This window comes from Choloepus didactylus, chromosome 3, assembly GCF_015220235.1.
Source record: "Choloepus didactylus isolate mChoDid1 chromosome 3, mChoDid1.pri, whole genome shotgun sequence".
Classification (NCBI taxonomy): domain Eukaryota; kingdom Metazoa; phylum Chordata; class Mammalia; order Pilosa; family Megalonychidae; genus Choloepus; species Choloepus didactylus.
This window is the reverse complement of record NC_051309.1, coordinates 53,124,106-53,143,999: the sequence shown is the minus strand read 5'-3', so window position 1 is coordinate 53,143,999 and position 19,894 is coordinate 53,124,106. Positions and strand designations below refer to the sequence as shown.

The window sequence follows — 19,894 nt, the reverse complement described above, 5'->3', positions numbered from 1 at the left end:
TTTTCTCCTACTTTCACTCTCAGCCAAGTATGAGGCTGCTCTAGAGAGAGACTTAGACATCAGAACATCAGGTTGGCTGTACAACTGAGTTGAGGTCAAAACGTCTGTCAGGATGCGGTGGCTCACTGATTGGCCACAGATTCTCTCTGCTACACCGGGAGCCTTCCGAATTTTCAGTCAAAGGGATTTGCATGCCAAAGACTGTAGAAATCAGTTCTGGAATATTAAAGTATTAAATTTAATTTTGGAATATCTATTAGCAATTGTGAGTGAAATAAAGGACAGGCATGTCACAGGGAAGACTGGAGGTACAACCAAGTGGAAGGATACCCGCCTTCATATTTCAGATTTTCCCCATTTGGGCCAAATTTATGGTTGTCAGGGCCTGCTTTGCCTCTTGCTGAGTCTGGCAGCCTGAGTATGAAATCCAGATGAACTGAAAGCAGCCAGCATGCTGGGTTGACAACCCAAAAGCTCAAGCTGAGACCTTGGCAACATGCCTGTCCTGACAGCAGTGCCAGTTCATAAAAGAAAGCAGAAGCCATGCTCAATCTTTATGTGACACCTCATTTAAACCCGAATGCTCTGCTTTTGTGAGACTTGACATTATTTATTCCTCAGAGAGGGAATGAGTGACTCACAGATCCTGTGATTCACAGAGACTCTCACAGAGCTAGACAGATGGAGGAAAAAAAAATATGGCAGGAGGGTGAGGGCTGCTCTGGCCACTTGGTAGACATCAAAGACACCCCCACTCACACACATATGCACCAGGAAATTTCCCCACCAGGAAACCTACCAGAGCCCCTTTTATCAAGCAGGAAAGAGGTGGTTGTGGAGTGAGCCCCGAGCTCTCAGTGGCACTGATCTAGATTCCCAGCTGTATTTTGTTTTTATTCCATCCCCACCCTTCCCCCACTCCAGCCTGTTATTCAGCCAGTCATACTGCACAACACTCTCTCCCACTTCCCCTCAAACTGCTCTTCTGGGTCCCTCTTCCTTCCTTGCTCCCCATGCCCTTGTACATATCATGTGTCTCATCTACTGAGAAATAGCAAAATGTAGAGGTGAAGAGCAGGAGCTCTAGAGCCAGGCCACCAAGATCTGAATCCTAGATGTGTCATTTCCCAACTGTGTGACCCTGGCCATGTTACTTAACATCTCTGTGCCTCATTTTTCTTACCTGTAAAGTTGGGATAATAGTACCTAGTTCTAGAATCGTTTATAAGACCCTGCAGCTATTTTGTTGAATGGAAAGGAGGGAGAGATGGATGGAGCGAGGAAGGGAAGGTGGGAGAGAAGAAGAAGAGAAAGAGACTGTGAGCCCCTTGAAATAAAGACCATGTATTATTCATTTCTGGTTCTGTGTCTAATTAAATCCATTTATTCATTTATGAGTTTATATAATGCACCAATTCTAGGAAAGATCAGTCTCTGCCCTAAAAGAGCTCACAATCAAGGGAGAGTGACAGCGAATGACATCAAGGTTGTAATGCAGTGTGACGGGGTAGTAGTGTGGTGTTGCTGGGGAGCACATTGACTCTAGAGCCTGGATTCAAATTCTAACTCTGTTACTTCCTGGCTGTGTGATCTGAGTAAATTACTAATTCCTCCCTCACAGGACTGCTAGGGGATAGAGCTAAAATGTGAAGAGAGCCCAGAAGAGTTTCTGACATACAGTATTTAACACATATTAGTTATGAATGTCAATATTTATATACATGTAACTGCATATAGATACATCAGAGTTGCCCAATAACTACCAATAATGAATTTATAATGCATGCACAGTATGAATGGGAACTTCTAACTATTTAAGGTAGTTACTGGAACATTCCAGTGGACATTAGAGGTGGGGTTGGGGGCACAGACTATACCGTAGCAAGATGTCAAAGGACAAATACCACTTAGAGTATTTGTTAGAAGTTAGACTTCCAGTATAACGGATTACTGTTCGTTTACATCACAAAACCAATTAGAAAGCTGTTCCTTTCAGACACAAAATGGCAGAGGGTATTTTCTGCCTTCTGGTAACAGAGTGTAAAATTGTCAATAGAACTATATCCCCTTTAATTTGGAGGGGCAAAGGGGATGAAAAGAAAGGAAAATGCACTAGGGGAAAAAGAAATTGGTGAATGCCATCTAGGAATGTGGACTGGGGGATGTACTGGAGAATGCGAATCTTCCAGAACAGTAGTGTCTTGACACAGTCTGATCCAGGCTTATTTATATACTCAGTTATTCATTCATTCATTCAATCATTCAACCAATATTTATTGAGTCCCTATACCCAAGATGCTGAGTACACAACAGTAAACAAAAATAGATATATTCTTCTGTATCTTATGAAGATCACTATGAACCAAGGAAAACAGGCTTTAAACATATAAATGCACTAATAAATATAGAACAACAAATTGTGGCAATTGTTTTGAAAGACAACTAAATGATGCCATGAAAAAGAAGGGAAGTCTACTGAAGGCTAAGGTGGAGATCAAGAAAGGTCTTCTTGAGTAAGAGACAGCTAAACCAACACCTGAAAGATGAGTAGGAGAAAACCAATGGGGAGAAGGAAGATGAGTAGGAGAAAACCAATGAGAATGAAGGAAACCAATGAGAATGAAGAAAACCAATGAGAATGAAGGAGGTCAAGAAACCAATGAGAAAACCAATGGGGAGAAGGAAGATGAGTAGGAGAAAACCAATGAGAATGAAGGAAACCAATGAGAATGAAGAAACCAATGAGAATGAAGGAGGTCAAGAAACCAATGAGAAAACCAATGGGGAGAAGGAAGATGAGTAGGAGAAAACCAATGAGAATGAAGGAAACCAATGAGAATGAAGAAAACCAATGAGAATGAAGGAGGTCAAGAAACCAATGAGAAAACCAATGGGGAGAAGGAAGATGAGTAGGAGAAAACCAATGAGAATGAAGGAAACCAATGAGAATGAAGAAACCAATGAGAATGAAGGAGGTCAAGAAAGGTCTTCTTGAGTAAGAGACAGCTAAACCAACACCTGAAAGATGAGTAGGAGAAAACCAATGGGGAGAAGGAAGATGAGTAGAAGAAAACCAATGAGAATGAAGGAAACCAATGAGAATGAAGAAAACCAATGAGAATGAAGGAGGTCAAGAAACCAATGAGAAAACCAATGGGGAGAAGGAAGATGAGTAGGAGAAAACCAATGAGAATGAAGGAAACCAAAGAGAATGAAGAAACCAATGAGAATGAAGGAGGTCAAGAAAGGTCTTCCTGAGTAAGAGACAGCTAAATCAACACCTGAAAGATGAGTAGGAGAAAACCAATGGAGAGAAGGAAGATGAGTAGGAGAAAACCAACGAGAATGAAGGAGAAACCAATGAGAATGAAGGAGAAAACCAATGAGAATGAAGGAAGATGAGTAGGAGAAAACCAATGGGGAGAAGGAAGGCTCCATGTCAGGCATCAGGTAGAAGGAGCTGGGTGTGCATGAGGAACATGAAGGAGACTAGTGTGGGTGTGTGGGGGGGGGGGGTAGAGAAAGGGAGAGTGTGAACAGTGTAGAGGCATAGAGACCAGTTAGGACACTGCAGAGAGAAGGTGAGAAATGGTGAAGGCCTTCACCGGTGGTCCACTTCCTCTCTTCCAACTGAACACACTCCCTGAGTCCCAGCAGCTCATCACATGGGATGAGCTGAGTTGGAGTGAGTGATGTAGGAATAAAGGCACCTAGCAGCTTCCTACCCTTGTCAGAGGCTGGGGATGGCCCCCCTACAGAGGAGGGGATGGACAAACTGCAATGGAAAAAGAAGGCTTGGGTGCCACCCTGACTTGGGTTTGACCCCAAACTCCCTGTATGGCCCTGAGCAACTCAGTTGCCTTCTCTGTAAAATGAGGATAATAGTACTCACCCTCAAGGGTTGTAAAAAAAAGATTGCAGATTTTGTTAATAGTGCAATTATAAAAATGTACTTTTATCAATTGTAACAAATGTATCAAACCAATGGAAAGTGTTAAAAATAGGGAGGTATATTAGAATTCTGTATTTTATGCATGATGGCTCTGTAAATCCACAACTTCTCCAATTAGTTTTAAAAAGGAGCAGCCAGAAAAAGAAGACACATTACCTACCAAGTAGTAACATTAAGGACGACAATATATTTATCTTAGAAAGTCAAGCAAAAAAGTCTATGGAGCAATATCTTTACAGTACTGAAAGAAAAAAAAAAAAACTGTAAACAAAAATATCTTTTAAAAATGAACATAAAATAAAAACTTTTTCAGGCCTACCAAAGCTGAAAGAACTATCAGTAGACCTGCAGGAGAAGAAACATTAAAGGAAGTCGTTTGGGTAGAAGGAAAATGATATAAAATACCTAGACCTACATAAGGGAATGAAGAGCACCAGAAATGGTAGCTGTGTAGATCAATATACAGGATTTTTTTTAATGCTTAAATCTCTTCAAAAGAGAATGGACTGTTAAAAATAATAACAATGTAGTATGGGGGTTATTATATATAATATATAAAAATTACATATACACACAAATGTATATATATAGGGAGAGAGAGCACAATAGAGAAAGAAGTAAACTATATGATAGGAGTAGCACAAGGCTAGGAGGAGAAAATCAAACTGTACTATCGCAAGTTTCTTATATGTGAAGTGGTATAATTGGTTCTTCTGTGATTGCCTCTGATACAGTCTCCGTGAAAACCTTGTTGGGATTTTGAGTGGGGGTTGCATTGAATCTATGGGGGTTGCATTGAATCTATAGATCCTTCTGGAGTCTTTCTAGTCATAAGCTTGTTATGGGCCTGTATTTATTTAGATCTTCTTTAAAGTCTTTTAATAAAGTACTATCTTCTTTTTTTTTTTAATTAAAAAAAAAAAAAAAAGACTGCGGACAAAGAACGCCAAGGCCTGGCCCGGGGAGGGTTTCCAGTGAACGGCTGCTGCTGTTGGCACTGCTGGGAGGAAGGACATAGAATCTACTCGGTGGTCGCGGACCCGGCTGGGGCGTGGGGAGGAAGGTTCTAGCAGGAGCCGAGTTCCAGCCTCCGCTCTTGGGTGCGGGTGGCGATGCCACTGACTGAGAAAGGGGCCGCAAGACGGGGAAGAGGGGTGACCCGCTGGGCGCCGGGGTTCGAAGTACAGCCCGCTGCTTCGCTGCCTCGGGGACGCGCGGCGCGGCGAGGGGCGGAGCGAGAGAAGGCCCGAGCGGGCGCGGGGGGAAGGAGGGGAGCTGGCGGCGGAATCCAGGTGAAGGGTAACTCGGCCTCTGGCCCGGCCGCGGGGAGGAGGGGAGAAGCTGGGGCGCAGCGGCGGCGGCCGAGGGAGGCGAGCTCGGCTGACCCCCCCGGCAGTCGCGGCCTGGGAGGCGACCCTCACCCCCGCAGGTGAGCCCCGCGGAGCGCCCGCCGCGCCGTGGGGTGGCAGCCCGCAGGGTGGCGACGGGGAGGTGGGCTCCTCGGCGCGCTTTACTTCCGGGATCCCCGGGCTCCCCGGGGAGGAGGCCGCCGCTGGGCAGCCATTCCGAAGGTTGCGCGTCTCAGGAGTGGCCACCTTCGCTCGCCACTTGCAACTCCTTCCCGCCCGGTTGGGGCCCCGGCTGAGATCGAGCCCCTGAGGCCCCTGGGCCGGGGTGGGGGGTTTGGGGTCGTACTGGCGGCCCCTGGCTGGGGGTGGCGGCAGATTCCGGACTTTTCCGCTGGTCAGAAAGCGGGTGACACCCCCTTTCCCTCCCCCACTGCCCACCCTACCAAGCACCAACCTTCCTCGCCCTCCCCACTGCCCACCAGTCCGACCCCCTGCCTCCCTGGGGAAACAGGAATCCCGGAGCCAAGTGGGGGTGGGGTTGCTGCACTTGGAGCCGCACAGGACCCTCGGAAGTCCTCCTTAGCGGTGGACTGAAGATTAATTGGATGCGAAGGGACACGATCACCAAAGCTGAGTTGTTGTGGGATCCTTTTGAAAGCTTAAGGCCTGACTAAGCAAAGATAATTTAATTTGGCCTTGGGCCCTCAGACATCCTGGGGGTCCTCAGAGTAAGGTGCCTAGGGCCACCCTGACCGCTGCTGCCTACTGTTCACCGCCTCGATGTGTGCTGGGTGCTGAGCTGCTGTGGACCTCATCTGCCATTCTGCAACAGTCCCTCAAGCTTGCTGTGTTCATTACCCTCACTTAATAGGTGAGAAAGTTGAGACACAGAGACATTAAGTCACTCACCCCAAAGCACAGGTCTCACAAGGAGTAAGAGGCAGGATTTGAACCCAAGTCTTCCTGACTCCAGGGCTTTCTGCTACAGGGCATCACACTGCCTCTAAATAATTAAGCACCTAAGGTAAAATTTGGTACGAGTAGGGTCCCCCTTGGATCATATGCCTGCAGTTTAGTAACTAATGTAAGCAACAGAATTTTCTATGATTAGATGCGCATTTTGCTGGGAAATCAGTGGTATCATGGAGCCCAACGCTGAGTGCAGTAGCCAAGGGGGGAGGGTGTTTGCAACGGGAATGATTCACTTGGAGTATGCCCCCATCTTTGCCAAATGCAGGATCCACTTTTCTGAGCCATTTGACACCTTCAACATTTCCCTCCTTCGGAAACTCTTCCTCCCACTGTATCAGCAATTTTCTTCTCAATCATTTCCTTGACCTGCTTTTCTTCTCTTCATTGCCTGTGTTCCCCTGGGATTAGTGTTCACATATCTTCACATTCTCCAATACTCTTTTTAGACAGCCTTATTCAGGTTCCATGCTTTAACTATCATTTCTTTAATGGCAATTCTTAAATGCGTCTCTCTAACCTACCCTTAACTTGGAACTCCAGGCCCAAATTCTCAAATATGCAAATCCCTACTGTGCCAGTTTGAATGTATTATGTCCCCCAATCGCCATTATCTTTGATGTAATCTTGTGTGGGCACACGTATCAGTGTTGATTAGATTGTAATTCTTTGAGTGTTTCTGTGGAGATGTGCCCCACCCAGCTGTGGGTGATAACTCTGATAGGATAATTTCCATAGAGGTGTTACCCCACCCACTCAGGATGGGTCTAGATTAAATCACTGGAGCCATATAAATGAGGTGACAAACAGAAGGACCTCAGTGCAGCTGAGAGTGACATTTTGAAGAGGAGCTACAGCCAAGAGGGACACTTTGAAGAAAGCACAGGAGCTGCAGATGAGAGACAGTTTGAAGATGGCTGTTGAAAGCAGACTCTTGCTCTGGAGGAGCTAAGAGAGGACAAATACCACAAGCGCAACTAAGAGTGACATTTTTGAGGAACTGCAGCCTAGAGAGGAACATCCTGGGAGAAAGCCATTTTGAAACCAGAACTTTGGAGCAGACGCCAGCCATGTTCCTTCCCAGCTAACAGAAGTTTTCTGGACACCATTGGCCATCCTCCAGTGAAGGTACCAGATTGCCAATGTGTTACCTTGGACACTTTATGGCCTTAAGACTGTAACTGTAACCAAATAAACCCCCTTTTATAAAAGCCAATCCATCTCTGGTGTTTTGCATTCCAGCAACATTAGCAAACTAGAACACCTACTGACTGATTACACTGTATGCCCCACAGGCACCAAATCCAACCTTCCAAAATGTGTCATCATCTCTACCCTTCCCACCAGCTTTTGGCTCAGGTCTCCATAGTTCTTTGCCTAGAGTATTAGAGCATCCTTCAAACTGGTCTGCAGCCCTTGAAGTCTGTCCAGCCTCTAACTGAACCTTTTGAAAGCTCAGGAGTGATTTTGATGTCTTCAGATCTGTCCAGACAGAATAGACCTTTCTTCCTCTTTCCTTTAGCATTTTTAGAACCCTTTTCATGTTGTGTAACCGTTGATTTGTCTGCTTTCCAGTTAGATTCTGAGTTCCTTTAGGGCAGTGATTTTGTCTTATTCATCTTTATATCTGGCACATAATAAGCACTCAGTAAATATTTGTATAATTAATGATCTTGAAATGAAATGAAACATTTTTAGGAACACAATTTACAGGTGGTAAAACATTTCAGTGTACACAGTGATATTTCACTCTACTCTAAATTTGACCTGTTGCCATTTGTGGGTTAATGTGTGTATGTAGTGGGGGAGGAGTGTTAGAAATTGTGTTTGTAGATGGCTACAGATTAAGACCAATGACAAAATGAAAATAAATTTTCCAAGTAAGTGGATTTGATACTAAAGATGTTTTTAAAGTTGATATGAACATTCAGTCGTGGCGTAATGATTCTCTTTTACTTTCCTTAGGCATTTGGTCAAGTGGTAAGCAGAGTACACCCAGCTAGAAGAAAAGTAAGGACAGGGTCATCATGGCTTCAATTTCTACCCATGGAAACCAAGATAAAGGCCACCACTTGCCACCACCAAGCAAGCAGGTACATTTTTAATTTGGGAGTCTGCCATCTGCAGAGGAATATCGTACAGGGCTTTAGTTAAACCTCTTCCTAGACTGGTCATCGTACTTTTTTTTTTTCCAATCTGGCACCTTGTTGGATGGGTTCAGGGAAATGGAATGAGGAAGGAAAGTGTGTTTTTGACTGCCTTGGAAAGGAGACTTGTAAAATTTATTTGCAAAATCCTTTCTTTACTCTTCCCTACTTAGAATCTAGCATAACTAACTCTTATGTAGGCTGTCAGTAACTGAATAAGTTTCCTTTAGTAGAGCAAAACTCTTCGTTGAATCTAACAGAATGAGACATTATGCTTGTTTTTACACTTTTGTTACCAAGGTTAATCATGCTAAGCATATGCTTCTGTTAAGTGTTCCTGATCAGAACAGCAGAAGCCTTGTTACTAAATTAGTCATCAAATTGAGAACCTAAGTGTTAACATGGCACATTTTTCAACTTAAGAATGGATATGTGTTTCAGGAACACAAAAATGAAGAAAAGACACTGTAGTGTGATTGGTAAATGGAGTCTGTGTTCTCTGGGGTCAATTTTCAAGCTAACAATAGTTTATGGAAGAGATGATGTTTAAGGAGAAAAGTTTAGGCAAGCACACCATTGATATCAAGTCACAAGAAGAATGTGGACACCCGAGTTGCCTCTGTGAAACTGAGAGCCCTAAAACATTTATGGCTGCACAGAAAATGGTCACCAGTGCTCTACTGGGGAGACAGCCGGGATGTTGTGACTGCAGGATTCACAGCAACTGGTATGGTCGATGGCCCAGGGTTCTGACCCTATGGGTTTATATATAAGTTTGGCAGGGATGCGGGAATGAGAATTTCCTTGCTGCTTCTGTAGCCACAGCCAGAAGCAAGAACAGATATTTATACCTTGCATAGGAGGAATGCTTTCTGTGGATTAGTTGTATTGAGGAATTAAGGTGAGTGGAGAGTGAGAGCATCTCCTTCTTCCATTGCTGTGACTCACCCTGACCACTGCCTCTTTGTATCCCATTGTGGGAAGTTACAGAGAACGAGGAGGGAGGTTGCCAGCTGGAGTTGCTTGGAGAGCTCCAAAGGTATGGGTGCCTTAGGGTACCTCCACCTTGTTAATGTGACATCATGCATGCATGCATGGCCTGGGGGAAAAGTACTCAGGAAACGGTAACCAGCATCCAAGATGACATCTACAGCAAACCATTAAAGAGTCTGAAAAAGAGCAGAAAACCAGCAAGGTAAACTTCAAAAGCCAAAAAACATTAAAACCCCAATAGATGAATGATAGAAGACATATATAAATGATTCACAAACAAGAAAATACGTGTGACTTTTATAGTAAGAAACAGTATATTTTTTTTAAATTGAGCTAAAAATCAAAACCCCAGTCTAATCATGAGAAAAACATGAGACAAATACCAATAGAGGAGCATCCTACAATATACCTGACAAGTACTCCTCAAAACTGTCAAGGTCATCAAAAACAAGGAAAGTCTGAGAAACTGTTACAGGAAAGAGTTGCCTGGGAGACATGACAAGTAAATGTAATATGGCATCCTAGATGGATCCAGGCACATTAGGTAGTTAGACTGTGAATTCCTCAACAGACTGTTTCTTATTATTCTACATAGTTTACTTTCAATCTCAGCAGGATTTTATACATTTAAGGGGTCTGCATATAATTTCTGATGTAACTATTGACAAAGTGGACAATTATTTTTACTAGTTCTGGGGTATGTTTTATCATGTTGATATACTATAAATCGGGACTAAACTCTCCTAGTTTATGATCCTTCCCCCTCTGTATGTGTGTATGTATTTATTCATTCACCTTTATCCATATTTCCCACCCTCATTTCCTTCTACCCATCACCACCATTCTGGGTGTCTAACATTGATTTTTTTTTTTTTATTGAGATTGTTCACATAACATACAATTATCCAAAGATCCAAAGTGTACAATCAGTTGCCCATGGTACCATCATACAGCTGTGCATCCATCACCACAGTTATTTTTTTTTTTTTCAATTTTTAGAACATTTTCATTACTCCAGAAAAGAAATAAAGACAAAAAAAGAAAACTCAAATCCTCCCATACCCCTAACCATCCCCCCTCCATTATTGATTCATTGTTTTGTAATAGTACATTTGTTACTGTTGATGAAAAAATGTTAAAATACTACTAACTGTAATATATAGTTTGCAATAGGTATATATTTTTTTCCTATATGCCTCTCTATTATTAACTTCTAGTTATAGTACCATACATTTGTTCTAGTTCATGAGAGAGATTTCTAGTATTTGTAGAGTTAATCATGAACATTGTCCACCACAAGATTCACTGTTTTATGCATTCCCATCTTTTAACCTCCAACTTTCCTTCTGGTGACATACGTGACTCTGAGCTTACCTTTTCCACCACATTCGTACACCATTCAGCACTGTTAGTTATTCACACAATGTGCTACCATCACATCTGTCCATTTCCAAACGTTTACGTTCACCCTAGTTGAACATTCTGCTCAAAATAAGCAACTGCACCACATTCTTTAGCTTCATTCTATATCCTGGTAACTTATATTTCATAGTTATTAGTTTACATTTTATAATTAGTTCATATAAGTGAGAACCTGCAATATTTGTCCTTATGTGTCTGTCTTGTTTCACTCAATATATTGCCCTCAAGTTTTCTTCATCAACCCATTTTTTTTTTGACGTTTTTGTTCACACACCATACATTCTGTCCTAAGTAAACAATCATTGGTTCCCTGTATAGTCACATATTTATGTATTCACCACCATCGCCACTATCTATGTAAGTACATCTCCATTTCTTCCATGAAGAAGGAGGAAGAGTCAAAGAGAGTAGAGAGACAAAAGAAAAAGAAAGAAGAGAGAGGGAAAAAAACATGACAGCTAGGAAGCAACAAAAGGAAAGATAGCATTAAACTAAAGTAGAATAAAGAGTCAAGCAACAATAAGCTTCAGTGGCAGAGAGATTCCAAAAGGAGCCGAGAGGTCACTCTGGTGGGCACTCTTACGCACACTTTAGACAACCCTTTTTAGGTTCTAAAGAATTGGGGTAGCTGGTGGTGGATACCTGAAACTATCAAACTACAACCCAGAACCCATGAATCTCGAAGACAGTTGTATAAAAATGTAGCTTATGAGGGGTGACAATGGGATTGGGAAAGCCATAAGGACCACACTCCACTTTGTCTAGTTTATGGATGGATGAGTAGAAAAATAGGGGAAGGAAACAAACAGACAAAGGTACCCAGTGTTCTTTTTTACTTCAATTGCTCTTTTTCACTCTAATTATTATTCTTGTTATTTTTGTGTGTGTGCTAATGAAGGTGTCAGGGATTGATTTAGGTGATGAATGTACAACTATGTAATGGTACTGTAAACAATCGAAAGTACAATTTGTTTTGTATGACTGCGTGGTATGTGAATCTATCTCAATAAAATGAAGATTAAAAAAAAAAAAAAGAGTCAAGCAACATCACCAATGCAAAGAGTCCCATACCCTTCCCCATGTCCTCCCCACCATGTGTATTTAGCTTTGGTATATTGCCTTTGTTACATTAAAGGAAGCATAATACAATGTTTCTGTTAACTATAATCTCTAGTTTACAATGATTGTATTTTTCCCCCAATCCCACCCAATTTTTAACACCTTGCAATGTTGACATTCATTTGTTCTACCTCATGTAAAAACATATTTGCACCTTTTATCACAATCATTGAGCACCCTAGGTTTCACCGAGTTATACAGTCCCAGTCTTTATCTTTCCTCTTTCCTTCTGGTGTCTCACATGCTCCTAACCTTCCTCTTTCAACCATACTCACAGTCATCTTTGTTCAGTGTACTTACATTGTTGTGCTACTATCTCCCAAAATTGTGTTCCAAACCTCTCACTCCTGTCTTTTCCTTTCTGTCTGTAGTGCTCCCTTTAGTGTTTCTTGCAAAGCAGGTATCTTGTTCATAAACTCTGTCATTGTCTGTTTGTCTGAGAATATTTTAAACTCTCCCTCATTTTTGAAGGACAGTTTTGCCAGATACAGGATTCTTGGTTGGTGGTATTTCTCTTTCAGTATCTTAAATATGTCACCCCACTTCCTTCTTGCCTCTATGGTTTCTATTGAGAAATCCGCACATAGGCTTATCAAACTTCCTTTGTATGTGATGAATCATTTTTCTCTTGCTGCTTTCAGGAGTCTCTCTTTATCTTTGACATTTGATAATCTGATTAAGTGTCTTGGCATAGGTCTATCCAGATCTATTCTGTTTGGGGTACGCTGTGCTTCTTGGATCTGTAATTTTATGTCTTTCACAAGAGATGGGGAATTTTCATTGATTATTTCTCTAAAATTGCTTCTGTCCCTTTTCCCTTCTCTTCTCCTTCCGGGACACCCATGACACATAAATTCCTGCATTTCATTTTGTCCTTCAGTTCCCAGAGATGTTGCTCATATTTTTCCATTCTTTTCTCTAACTGTTCTTTTGTGTGTAGGCTTTTAGGGCCTTGTTCTCCAGTTCCTGAGTGTTTTCTTCTGCCTCTTGAGATCTGCTGTAGTATGTCTCCATTGTGTCTTTCATCTCTTGTGTTGTGCCTTTCATTTCCATAGATTCTGCCAGTTGTTTTTTCAAACTTTCAGTTTCTTCCTTATGTACACCCAGTGTTTTCATTATATGGTTCATCTCTTTTGCCATATCTTCCCTAAACTTTTTGAATTGATTTAGCATTAGTTATTTAAATTCCTGTTTCTCAGTTGAAGTGTAAGTTTGTTCCTTTGACTGGGCCATAATTTCATTTTTATTAATGTAGGTTATAGTTTTCTGCTGTCTAGGCATCTGGTTTCCTTGTTTACCCCAGTCAGATTTTTCCAGACCTGAACGGCTCAGGTCTCAGAAGGAAGCAATAGTATCATGTCTCCTTGAGGGTGAGTCTTAGAAGAGTGATACACCCTGTGAGGCCTCAAGTCACTGTGCTTTTCTGCCCAGCATGTGGTGCCTGTCAGCCTGTAGCTCCAGACTGGAGTAAGGAGGTGTGGCCCGTGGTGGTTTTTCCCCAGGCTCTGGGGTCTGGTTCTGAATGGAAAGCAGGTAGTAGAGCTTGGCACCACCTTCTTCCTCTTAGGGAAGATAGAACCCCTAGGGAGAGGTCATTAGCATTTGAGTAGTCTCTTTGCCTGTGCTATCTCCACCCTTCTCTGTGTCGTAGCACTGGGAACTGAAAATGGCTGAGGCTTTCTCCACTGAGCCAAAAAAGGGACAGAAAGCCCCTTTCAGCGCCAGTCTGTGGCCCCTCTCAGTTTCACCCATTGGCCAGAGATAGCACCCAGTCCTCTGGGCATCCCCTCCATCCCAGAGAGGTCCTCCAGCTCTCCAAGGTCAGTTGTCACCAGAAGCCTCTCTGCTTGTTGGGGATTCATAGCTTGTATTGAGCAGTCCATGTTTGTTAATTAAAACCCCAGTTGGAGCTCAGCTGAGCTATATTCACTTGCTAGGGGTGCTGCTCTCTAGCACTATGAGGCTTTGCAGTTTGGGCTGTGGGGGGAGGGGCTTCTGGCTCAGGTCTGCAGTTTTTACTCACAGATTTTATGCTGCGGTCTCAGGTATTCCTCCAAATTCAGGTTGGTGTATGATGAGTGGATGGTCACATTTGTCCCCCCGCAGTTATTCCAGCTTATTTACTAGTTGTTCCTAGTTGTTTATTAGTTGTTCCAGGGGGACTAACTAGCTTCACTACTCTCTATGCTGCCATCTTCTGGACCCCTAACATTGATCTTTTGTTTGTATACATTCTTGCAAAATGAAAAGGGACATTAGGTAAAAACTAAGGAAATCCGAATGGTATGGACTTTAGTTTATAATAATGTATCAGTACTGGTTCATTAGTTACAACAAATGTACTACACTAATATAAAATGTTAATAGGAGAAGTTATTTGGTGAAGGGGAAGGAGGGCAATAAGGGAAGTCTCTGTATTGCTAATTTTTCTATAAATGTAAAACTTTTTTTAAAAGTCTATTAAAAAAAAAAGAGTCGATTGTAACAAAGAATCCCATCCCCAGTCCATTTGCAGTCATTTTATCAATAAAAATACCCACAATAGCATAAGGCCAAATACTTTGGGAAGTTCTCTAATAAATATCCATAACATTATTTAATAGCAAAAGCATTAAGTGACAATCAAGGACAGTTTAAATAGTGAGAGATACCAGATAGAAAATAAAACCCTCCAAGCTTAAAAGAAAATGAAGAGATGCCCAAACACATTAGTTATCTGAGAAATGCAAACACACAATAAAATATTACTTTATACCTATTAGACTGTCAAAATTTAGAAGACTGGTAATGCCAGGTGTTGTAGAATCCTTTCTTTACTCTTGCCTGTTTGAAATCCCACTTAAATAGCTCTTATGTAGGCTATTTAGGCATAGAGGAACCCTCAGGCATTGCTAGTTGGAGTAGAGATGGATGTAGCCATTGGAGAGAGCAGTCTAGCAATGTTTTGTCAAATTTGGAATATACATGCCCTATATTTTACATATCTATGTATCTGTCTATATGGAAAATGTTCTCAGGGGTCTTTAAGGCACGTGTGGTGTTAGGGACTTGGAGGCATCTTGGAGAATTATGCAGAAGTTAAAAGCAGTAGTCTAGCACAATAATTGTAATAGTCCCTAGATTGTAAGCTCTTACAGTAGTTAACTCTATCCCCGAATTGTGAGGCCTATCTCTAAACTTTGAGATGCTAATCCCCTAGCGTATAACCTGATTGGTCCCTGGAACAATGCGTATCTCTGAGACACCTGAAACTCAGAGCTAGAGCTCAGCAGATATGAATGTCAGTATTAGTGCATACAGCCACTGTCAAAAAAAAAAAAAAAAAAGCTGAAAAAGAGCCCAGACTTCAATTAGTGATATGAATGAATCAGGTCTGATTAAGACCAGGGCAAGCCAGGCCAAAGGATAAAGGTTGAAACTGTTTCTGTTTTAAAACTTCAACTTTTATATGAGACCAAGGGAATAGATATCTATTTGGTACAGGATCTAAATTTTCTAAACGGTACAACTCTACAGTCGATTTGTTCAAACACCACAATTGCATGGAACTTTGAATAGGAAGTGAGATACGGTAGGTTAGTATAGGCTGGAGTGAAATAGTGACACATCCTAGAGTAATTTGGGCAGATAATAAAAAATATATTTACAGCCTCCCCCTCCCCAGCCCCCAAGGATCTGGGGGAAGGTGCAGATGTGTTGGACATCCTCACCTGGACTGGTGTTGATGTTGTCACAAACATTGGGACTGGCGGTTTGATGTGCTGAGCCCTCGAGCATGGGACTTGCCCTTATGAAGCTCATTACCACAAAGGAGAGTCTAAAGTTGTATGTAATGGTGCCTAAGAGTCTCCCCCTGAGTACCTCTTTGTTGCTCAGATGTGGCCCTCTCTTTCTCTAACTGAGCCATCTCGACAGGTGAACTCGCTGCCCTCCCCCCTACATGGGACCCGACTCCCAGGGGTGTAAATCTCCCTGGCAACGCAGAGTATGACTCCCGGGGATGACTGTGGACCCGGCATCGTGGGACTGAGAGTAGCTTCTTGACCAAAAGGGGGATGCAAAATGAGACGAAATGGTTTCAGTGGCAGAGAGATTCCAAATGGAGTCGAGAGGTCACTCTGGTGGACATTCTTATGCACTATATAGATAACACCTCTTAGGCTTTAATGTATTGGAATAGCTAGAAGTAAATACCTGAAACTACCAAACTCCAACCCAGCAGTCTGGACTCCTGAAGACAATTATATAATAATGTAGATTACAAGGGGTGACAGTGTGATTGTGAAGACCTTGTGGATCACACCCCCTTTATCTAGTGTATGGATGAGTGGAGGAATGGGGATAAAAACTAAGGGACAAATGGGGTGGGATGGGGGGATGATTTGGATGTTCTTTTTTCACTTTTATTTTTTTTCTTGTTCTGGTTCTTTCTGATGTAAGGAAAATGTTCAGAGATAGATTGTGGCGATGAACGCATAACTATGTTATCATACTGTGGACAGTGGACTGTATATCATGGATGATTGTATGGTGTGTGAATGTATCTCAATAAAACTGAATTTAATAATAAAAAAAAAAAGAATAGCAAAAGCAGTAGTCTAGATGTATATAACAACAAGAATGGATTGTAAAAACATCAACCTGAGTTGAAAACATAAAAAAATAAGATATATAAAACAATGCCATCTATATTAAAAATGCACACACCCAAAATAACGAACATTTTGCAAGAATGCATATGCACAAAAGATCCATGTTAAACATCCAGAATGGTGGTGATGGGCAGAGGGAAATGAGAGTGGGAAACGTGGGTAAAGGTGAGTGAATAAATACATATGCACATACAGAGGGGGAGGGATCATAAATGAGGAGAGTTTAGTCCAGATTATGGCCAACATGATAAAAAATACTGCAGAACTAGTAAAAATAATAGTCAACTTTGTCAATAGTTACACCAGAAAGTATGTACAGACCACTTAAAAATGTATACGATCCTGTTGAGATTGAAAGTAAACTATGTAGAATAATAACAAGCAGTCTGTTGATGAAATCACAGTCTAAAGATGCATACGGAGATATATATATAGATAAATTGTAATACAGATTTATAAATAGATAAACTATATTACAGTTCTCTGGGTAATGTCTAAAATATGTGCTGTAGCCAAAATAATCTCTCTCTTTTCACCCAAAAGGCAACATTTGAGCTGGGTCTTAAGGAGTCAGGTAGGAAAAGGGAGGGAGTAGTATTCCAGGTAAAGTGAACTGCGTGGACGGAGGCACAGAAGTATGAGAGAAGACATGGCCATCGCAGTACTTCAGCCTGACCAGGTATCTGTTCCTTGCTCCCTAGTCAGTGCATCACTCTTCGATTCTCCAGCTGGCATTCTTTCCTTGCCTACATTGATCCAGCATTCCCAAATGGGAAGTACTCGATTGCTTTGTGCTGGCAGCTGGCACACAACGCACACTGTGAAGACAGCAAAGAGACCTCCCAGTCCTCTTCCAGAGAAGACAACACAGATGCTTTTCTGATGATTTCAGTTAACTCACCACCTAACTTTCCTTACAGAGCCTGTTATTTTGCCCCAAATCAAAACTCCACATTCACAGAGGAGAGATTTCAAAGATTATCCGAGAATGTCAAGAAGAAAGTTTCTGGAAGAGAGGTAATTGCACCCCTCTTAGTCATTGTTAACACTGTATTTGCTGCAATAACCTACCCAAATCTTATATTAGTGTGGTGGTGGTGGTTTATTTTTGAGCAGGGACTTGGCATAAATCCCTGATAAACTTTGCTATTTGGGGGCTGAGTTGAGACCCTCTTTTTTTTAAAAGGCAGAGAGAGCATCTGATTAAGGAGCACTTTGCCTCATTTTGCGAAAAGCGATGTACACCTCATATTATCTTTGATGTGACCAAGAATGTGTACCAGGAGTGTCATTTAGAATTTCTTGACTACCAAAGCATAGGTCTTCCTAAACTCCACTAGACTCCCAGCTCCATGGAGTTCAGGAATAGCAAGGTCATTGCTTCATCCCAGAGCCTAGCACAGTACCTCACACATAGAAAATACTTAATAAATATTTCTTTAATGAGTAATAAATGGCAGCACTTCATACTTCTCTTGCATTGTCTTTGAAATAGCCTTGTCTGCTGAGTTGCTTACTCTTTCCGGGCCTGCTTTGCATGAGACAAGAGTGCAATTCAGGTTTTGCACTAAGGCCCCTTCCAATTAAAAAATTCATGATTCGTCATTTGAAAATGTCATGATAAAGCCTAGAAACACAGCCTCAATGTTTTGCAACATTGCTGATGTGGGAATAAGTTATACTTTGCAATATTCATTTTGATTTCTTAAATCATTCAAATTCAGTTTTAGCTCTTTTGTTAGTAGCATTGTCTCAAAGTTGATATTCATTATACATTACTATGACCATTGATCATGCTTCTTGAAATTCATATCTTTCTCTGACAATCCATGAGTAAATAATTTAATTGGACCCTAGTAGATTGACACTTCGGTATGACTTATTTGCCTACTGTCAAGTAGGTCTGAATGGAAAAATACGTTGCTACTTGATTTGTCTTGGTTGCTAGGAAGAGCTGGATGTTTATCACTGCTCTCTGCTTTTGAAAGAAGTCATTCGAAACATTTTGTCAGAACTAGAAACTGCATTTTGCCAAGCTAGTAGCTAAATTCACCCATGTTTGATGTGAATGTTACAATCTTATATTCTTCAGAAAACAGACAAACCCAAATTGTGGGGGGAAAATGTTATGAAAAATTAAAAAAAAGAAGAAGAAGAAAGAGAAAAAAGGCACAGCATTGTCCTGGATTAAAGCAGATTAGAGAGACATGATAACTAAATGTAATGCATGAACTTTGATTTTCTGGGTTAAAAAAAAAAAAACCCACAGCTATGAAGGACGATATTGAGCCATTTGGGGAGAATTGAATACAGATTGTGCATCAGTTAATATTATCATATCAGTGTTAAATGTCTTGAGTATGCTAATGGTATTGTGGTTATGTGGGGGGAGGTAAGCGTGTTTTTGGAAGATAGTCGCTGAAGTATTTAGTGGTGAAGAGTCTGATATTTGCAAATTTCAAATGGCTTAGAAAAGGAGAGAGAAAGCAAATCTGGCAATATGTTCACAATTAATTTATTAACAAAGATTATGCAGGGCTTTATTGTACTGTGGTTTTTTTGTTGTTGTTTTTTAACTTCTATGTAGAATTGAAAATTTTCTAATATACAGCTAGTGGAAACTCAAATTCAATAGCAAAGTGTACCTAAACACTAAGAGGCCTGTGTTGTACAGTGGGCATTCAGTAAATGTGGAGGTTAGAGATGGAGGAGCATGTGGTTTAGGTTTAGTCAGATCAATGCTGTGCACAGGCTGAGTGCCTACAGATTCCAAGAAAATTCTCAACAAAATTTAGGAGAGTGCCTGTTTATTGAATAAGTAAAATAACAAATGAATAAAAACTACTGCTGAGCTCAGAAAAAGAAAAAGCTCAGAGTAAATCTCCCTGACTTCTAGGTGAGGTACCAAGTTTTAAACTACCAATATTGAAGGGCATTTTTATTTTTCAGCTCTGCCTTTTTCGCTTGTAAGCATGCTCATCACCCAAGGACTAGTCCACCAAGGTGAGATTCAATATTTGTTAAATAGCTCATCTTAAGATAGCCCAGATTTCTGTGACCCTCCTGGCATCATTTTGGCATTTATTTTCTGGTGATGGATTTATTTACATAGACTTTTGCCTATTTTCAGCCAAAGTAGGCAGAATAATTGCTCCTCCAAAGATGTCCTAATCCCCAGGACCTGTGAATATGGGAAGGCACATGGGAAAGGGAAATAAAGGTTGCAGATGGAATTAAGGTTGTTAAACAGTGGACCAAAATAGAGAGATTATCCCGAATTATCCAGGTGAG

At 41.4% G+C, this 19,894-nt stretch overlaps 1 protein-coding gene across 1 annotated transcript in view; it reads left to right on the top strand.

Annotated features, from left to right (window-relative positions):
• Positions 1–5,222: 5,222 nt before the first annotated feature.
• OCIAD2 (OCIA domain containing 2) overlaps positions 5,223–19,894 on the top strand; it is a 31,997-nt gene continuing 17,325 nt past the window's right edge. The window contains exons 1-4 of the mRNA XM_037829776.1: positions 5,223–5,381; positions 8,236–8,363; positions 17,524–17,620; positions 19,553–19,606. Coding sequence (XP_037685704.1) covers positions 8,298–8,363; positions 17,524–17,620; positions 19,553–19,606 — 217 coding nt within the window. The 5' untranslated portion in view covers positions 5,223–5,381; positions 8,236–8,297. The remainder of the gene's footprint in view (positions 5,382–8,235; positions 8,364–17,523; positions 17,621–19,552; positions 19,607–19,894) is intronic.